Here is a 7,355-nt window from a genome sequence, read left to right on the forward strand (position 1 = left end):
ATCACGAAAGTTGTTAACACTGCATAACGTGTACGGCATCTCGAATTTGATAACGATTTGACGAGTCTATATAAATTAGCGCAATAATGAAACAATAAGGTCTGAAGTCGTTTCTTATATCTAAAAATTTAGTGCAAAACATATGATTGAATTCCGCTGTGGTTATAGCTCTGCTAAACTTTTTCCATGTCTTTAGGTGAACTCGAAACTTCTTCTTCTGATTATGTGTGTAAAATCGTACGTAGTTCACAAAGAAAAATTCACAATGAACTACACTGAATTATATAGTTTCCGAGATGCTGCTCCGTGAGAAACAGACTACTAGCGCAGAACGCGACAGAACTATGACACAGATATCCGAATTTCTGAAACCAGCCGGTGGAGATCTTCGAATAAATGTTAATATCTAAGTCAATTATCGGTTGACCGTGTCATTGATAACACAGATATACCAGAAATATATTTTCATGAAGATGTACTTGAGCTTATTATACAATACAATTTCATAACAGAACTTGGGGAACTACTTAAACTAACGGTCTAACGGTCTCATCAGTGTATAGGCCACGTGATATAAACTAGCCAGTTACATCTTTACCAACATTTCCGGATCCTTTTATCTATATTAGGGGCTTTAATATTGACCATATATCACTGAAAAGTGATGGAAGTTGAGAGAAATTCGCTCTATGGAGTTAAGGGCAGTATCTATACCGCAGTTTTGATTCTCCAGAAATCAACAAATTCCATAACAGTCAAATGACACACCGACAGCAATCCTGATAATTTCCACAGACGATGAGAATGTCTCTTTGGACTGATCAAGAACGGATTTAAATAATTTTCAAAACAGTCAACGTCTTCCAACAACTGAAATCGGACTCAAAATTCCAGAAGTAAAATCCATTTGTAAAGTCTGTTGCAGCTCCAAGGAAATCAACTGGGTAAAGTATAGTAAACAATTAGACAATAATCAGCGATATAAATCCGCCGAGGAAGAGAATTTCAAGAGATTTGTCGGAATAAGATTGATGAACATAAGCAGAACGTCCCACGTTGATTTAGAAATACTGTTTTCCCTTGCTGACATAAATCTGCCTCTGAAACAGGAAAAATAATCCTAGTAGTATTAAACAGAGACTGAAAGAAGACACTGAAGGAACTACCTTCCACAATCAGTTAACATTTCTCACACTTCAGTAGAACACAAGATCGCTGGTAAGACAAACTGGTACTACACAGACCAGTTGACAACAAGAACAAAAAAAAAAGTCTTAGATGACGCTTTACATCAAATAAGAAGCACAGAAAGTCGCATAAATACAGTGACCAGAACAAAAATAAAGAAAAGGGATAAACAGCTCTGTTAGTAAACTCCAATGTAACGCAATCCACGCCAACCCGTGTTGTCAACAACGGATACGTAAACCTTTCACGAAGCTGAAAATACGTAACATACCAGGATTTGGTGCAGTATTTCTGGACTGAAGATATTAGGATTCATGCAAGAACGTGGCTGAAGACAATCTTCCGTGACAGTGCAAAGCCGGTGACCTCCAGAATTCAAGGTGGCCTCTAACACAGGAGCCTTTAAATGGGAAAACCAGCAGATGGTGCTACATGTCCGTAGCATTACTCAAAATCTCCTGTATCACTTGCTGATGAGCGGTATTCAGAGGATAACCTGAATGTCAAGCAGGTTTCCGAAATAAGCCAAGCTGTTACGAACATGTACTGGCACTGATAACTTACATTACGGATAACAGAAGAACCTGAAAACGTAACCTTTTAGCAATTTGCGTATTGCGTATGGTATCGTAATGGCTATATGGTATCTTTGGAAAACTAAACTGGTGCGTACGAAGCAAAGAATTAACCACTGTCGTGAGGGAAGTTGTTCTTAAAGTCATCATCAGGTTTAGCATGAGAAAGTTATCTACAGTGAGGAATCTCAAAGTCTTGTATTATGGCCACGCGAATAATATGGCTGATAATTCGCGTGTGCGGATCATAATGAAGTTAGATGAGTCTGGAGTACGTAAGTGATAAGCAACCACAGACAAATTGTAACATTTATCTGGGGCAGTCATATTTTTTAAAATTAATATCCACCATACGTTTCGAGGGTTTATACCATTGTCTTCAGATGGATACAGTCAACACAGGAGCAAACACCAAAAAGCATACAAAGTAAAGCGTCTTACTGAGGATGACAGGGTACACCACCCGAAAAAATCGTGAGTCTTTACAAGAAAACGTAACTGACGCAGATAACTGTTATAAACTGGATTTTATCGTCAGTAGTCGTACTTGCGAAGCAGGCGAAAGGGAACAGAAACGTACAAAAATCTAGACTGACAGGAAATGCAAAATGGTAAGCAGGACAGGCTAGAAGACAAATGGGGGAGTTGGGAAGCATTTGTCGCTAGTGGAAAGATAGATATCACTTACAGGGAAATTAAAGAGTCCTTCGGAGGAAAGAGAAGCAGCTGTATGAATATCAAGAGCTCAGATGGAAAACCAGTCCTCAGCAAAGAAGCAAAAGAGCCTGTACGAGGGAGACGAAGGCTATATTGTGGAAATGGAAGAGGCCGTAGATGGAGATGAGATGGGAGATGAGATGGGAGATATCATACTGCAAGAAGAATTTGACAGAGTACTGACAGATCTAAGACGAAACAAGGCCCCTGAAGTAGACGATATTCCATCAGGATAATTGATAGCCTTGGGAGATCCAACCATCTGGTACGCTATATTTATGCGACAGGCGAAATATCCTCAGACTTCAAGATGAACGTAATAATTCAAATTCCAAAGAAAGTAGATGTTGACAGGTGTGAATGTTACCGAACTATCAGTTTAATGATTGCAAAATACTAAAACGAATACTTTATGGAATAATGAAAAAAATGATAGAACCCGACCTCGGAAAAGGTCAATTTCGATTCCGGAGAAATGTAGGAACACGAGAGGCAATACTGGCCGTACGACGTATCTTAGAAGGTAGTTTAAGGAAAGACAAACCTACGTTTATAGCACTAGTAGACTTTGAGAAAGCTTTCGACAAAGTTGACTGGAACACTCTATTTGAAATTTTGGTTCAAAGGTTCAAAGGTGTGTGAAATCTTATGGGTCTTAACTGCTAAGGTCACCAGTCCCCAACCTTACACACTACTTAACCTATATTATCCTAAGGACAAACACACACACCCATGCCTGAGGGAGGACTCGAAACTCCGCCGGGACCAGCCGCACAGTCCATGACCGCAGCGCCTAAGACCGCTCTGCTAATCCCGCCGGCTTGAAATTTTGAATAACTCTGAATGTAGCAGGGGTAAAATACAGAAAGGGGTGGGGGGGGGGGCGGCAGCGAAAGGCTATTTACAACTTGTACAGAAAACTGCGGCGGTTATAAGAGTCGAGGGGCATGAAAAGGATGTAGGGGTTCAGAAGGAAGTGAAACAGAGTAGTAGCCTATATACTATGTTATTCAATCCGTAACCTGACCAAGCAGTAAAGGAAACCAAACAAAAACTTGTAGTAGGAGTTGAATTCCAGGGAGAAGACATAAGAAAAAATTGTTCAAATGGCTCTGAGCACTATGGGACTTAACATCTGAGGTCATCAGTCCCCTAGAACTTAGAACTACTTAAACCTAACTAACCTAAGGACATCACACACATCCATGCCCGAGGCAGGATTCGAACCTTCAACCATAGCGGTCGCGCGGTTAGAGACTGAAGCGCCTAGAACCGCTCGGCCACCACGCCCGGCAGAAGACATAACAACTTTGAGGTCTGCCGATAACACTGTAATTCTGTCATTGACAGCGAAGGACTTGGAAGAGCAGCTGAACGGAATGGACAGTGTCATGGAAGGAGGATATAAGATGAACAATAACTGAAGGAAAACAGAGATAATGGAATGTAGTCGTACTGAATCAGGTGTGGCTGTGGGAGGTAGGTTAGGAAACGAGACACTCAGAGTAGTAGATGAGTTTTGCTATTTGGGCAGCAAAATAAGTGAAGATGGCCGAATTAGAGCAGATATAAAATGTAGACTTCCCATAGCAAGAAATGCGTTAATGAAGAAGAGAAATGTGTTAACATAGATTATAGATATAAGTGGTAGGAAGTTTTTTCTGAAATTTTTTTTTGGAGTATAGCGATGTATGGAAGTGAAACATAGACGAAAAACAGTTTCGATAAGAGAAGAATAGAAGCTTTTAAAATGTAGTGCTACAGAAAAATGCAGAAGGTTAAATTGGTTCAGGGAGCAACCATGGGGAGGTACTGAATATTAAGGTGTTCTATTCAGTACTGGGGGGAAAGAAATTTGTGGCACAGCCTGACTAGAAGAAGAGATCGGTTGACAGAAAACGTACTGAGACATCAAGGATCACCAATTTAGTACAGGAAGGAAATGTAGGAGGTAAAAATCGTAAAGCGACACCAAGAGATGAAAGCAATAAGCAGATTCAGGAGGATATAAGCTGCAGTAATCATTCGGAGATGATGATGCTTGCACAGGATAGGGTAGCAGCGTCAGGTGCATCAAGCCAGTCTTCGGACCGAGGACCACAACAACACCAGTGCTGTACGGCTGAAGTAACGGAACGGAGGACTGACCTGCGCTAGCGACGGCCAGCAGGCAGAGCGCTGGGAGACCGAACAGGGCCCGCATGCTGCGGCGATCCTCGCTTCGCTGCAGGGTGGGTAGCGTCTGGTTGCGCGGGCACGCCGCGGCCGTTGTGTAAGCGCGCTGCCCGCCGCCGCACTCTCTTATAGCAGACGCCTCCACCCGAGAGCGCCGCCATGTGACGTCACCAGGGTGGGATTACCACCACGGGAGCGTCTCTACGCAGCCTCCCTGACGCGTCATAATGACAACGTACTGACACCTCCTAATACCATGTCTGCACAGAGGTCACCCTTCAGCACGTGTCATATTGGTTAGTCGTGATCGGTGGGATACAACGAGTCCGTGAAGCAACATGACAGCTATAGGAGCTCCCGGAACCACTCAAACCATAATACAGTACGTGAGAGCAAGGTGTTACGTAGTGAAGGAGACATCAGAAGCTGAATTGCTCTACCCATGTATGTAGCGGAGGTTGTCTGAACATGCACTCGAATTGCAGACGACGATATTCGCGACATCATTCTGGTGTACAACATGTGAACAGCACAGGTAGTCCCAGTCTTCAAGAAGGGTCGTCGAGCTGATGCGCAAAACTATAGACCTACATCTCTGACTCGATCTGTTGTAGAATTTTAGAACATGTTTTTTGCTCGAGTATCATGTCGTTTTTGGAAACCCAGAATCTACTATGTAGGAATCAACATGGATTCCGGAAACAGCGATCGTGTGAGACCCAACTCGCTTTAATTGTTCATGAGACCCAGAAAATATTAGATACAGGCTTCCAGGTAGATGCTATTTTTCTTGACTTCCGGAAGGCGTTCGATACGCTTCCGCACTGTCGCCTGATCAACAAAGTAAGAGCCTACGGAATATCAGACCAGCTGTGTGGCTGGATTGAAGACTTTTTAGCAAACAGAACACAGCATGTTGTTATCAATGGAGAGACGTCTACAGACGTTAAAGTAACCTCTGGCGTGCCACAGGGGAGTGTTATGGGACCATTGCTTTTCACAATATATATAAATGACCTAGTAGATAGTGTGGGAAGTTCCATGCGGCTTTTCACGGATGATGCTGTAGTATACAGAGAAGTTGCAGCATTAGAAAATTGTAGCGAAATGCAGGAAGATCTGCAGCGGATAGGCACTTGGTGCAGGGAGTGGCAACTGACCCTTAACATAGACAAATGTAATGTATTGCGAATACATAGAAAGAAGGATCCTTTATTGTATGATTATATGATGGAACAAACACTGGTAGCAGTTACTTCTGTAAAATATCTGGGAGTATGCGTGCGGAACGATTTGAAGTGGAATGATCATATAAAATTAATTGTTGTTAAGGCGGGTACCAGGTTGAGATTCATTGGGAGAGTCCTTCGAAAATGTAGTCCATCAACAAAGGAGGTGGCTTACAAAATACTCGTTCGACCTATACTTGAGTATTGCTCATCAGTGTGGGATCCGTACAAGATCGGGTTGACGATGGACATTGAGAAGATACAAAGAAGAGCGGCGCGTTTTGTCACAGGGTTATTTGGTAACCGTGATAGCGTTACGGAGATGTTTAACAATCTCAAGTGGCAGACTCTGCAAGAGAGGCGCTCTGCATCGCGGTGTAGCTTGCTCGCCAGGTTTCGAGAGGGTGCGTTTCTGGATGAGGTATCGAATATATTGCTTCCCCCTACTTATACCTCCCGAGGAGATCACGAATGTAAAATTATAGAGATTAGAGCGCGCACGGAGGCTTTCAGACAGTCGTTCTTCCCGCGAACCATACGCGACTGGAACAGGAAAGGGAGGTAATGACAGTGGCACGTAAAGTGCCCTCCGCCACACACCGTTGGGTGGCTTGCGGAGTATAAATGTAGATATAGATGTGAAACTCTAAGCCTGCGGCAAGGTCTTACTTCAAATACTATCACTCTCCAAAGTCTCTTGGAATGAGAGTGCGTGACAATGTTGATGAGGACATTCAGATGGTGGATTCTCTGGTGCCATTCGCGAGAAGTAGACAATACGTTTATTGTTCGCCAAAACTACGGCATTTTCATCATAATTTTAATGAAAAGTAGCTCTAGGCATGCTGTGGTAGATCTAATTATTACGGTCCCCTTCTTCGGAAGAGAATCCGTAGTTCGCAACGACAGGATCATCGAAATTCGTATGATGCCAAAGAATATTATACCTGCAGTTTCGCCGGCCGGAGTGGCCGAGAGGTTCTACACGCTACAGATTGGAACCGTGCTACCGCTACGGTCGCAGGTTCGAATCCTGCCTCGGGCGTGGATGTATGTGATGTCCTTAGGTTAGTTAGATTTAAGCAGTTCTCGGTTCTAGGGGACTGAAGACCTCAGAAGTTAGGTCCAATAGTGCTCAGAGCCATTTTTGAACCTGCAGTTTCTCGAATTCTGAAACGTCTACTGAAATATGGGTCTTACTTACAGTATATTTCGTTTTGTTTCGCAGATACCTGTTCACGCTTTTTGTTACAAAATAAGTGTAGACGTTACTTGCCCAAAACTCAAGATTATATTCTGTACGAGAGCAGTCTTTGATACTGTTCAAATGTGTTTGAATTTGTAAGGGACCAAACTCCTGAGAGACTTACACACTGCTTAAACTAACTTGTTCTAAGAACAACACACACACCCGTGCCTGAGGGAAGACTCGAACCTCCGGCGGGAGAGGCCGCGCAGTCAGTGACATGGC

At 43.1% G+C, this 7,355-nt stretch overlaps 1 protein-coding gene across 1 annotated transcript in view; it reads right to left on the reverse strand.

Annotated features, from left to right (window-relative positions):
• The window catches only part of LOC124550421 (probable peroxisomal membrane protein PEX13), a 49,386-nt gene extending 44,634 nt beyond the window's left edge, over positions 1-4,752 (reverse strand). Inside the window, exon 1 of the mRNA XM_047125311.1 lies at positions 4,629-4,752. Coding sequence (XP_046981267.1) covers positions 4,629-4,683 — 55 coding nt within the window. The 5' untranslated portion in view covers positions 4,684-4,752. The remainder of the gene's footprint in view (positions 1-4,628) is intronic.
• Positions 4,753-7,355: the final 2,603 nt, after the last annotated feature.

This window comes from Schistocerca americana, chromosome 1, assembly GCF_021461395.2.
Source record: "Schistocerca americana isolate TAMUIC-IGC-003095 chromosome 1, iqSchAmer2.1, whole genome shotgun sequence".
In the NCBI taxonomy this organism is placed as follows: Eukaryota; Metazoa; Arthropoda; class Insecta; order Orthoptera; family Acrididae; genus Schistocerca; species Schistocerca americana.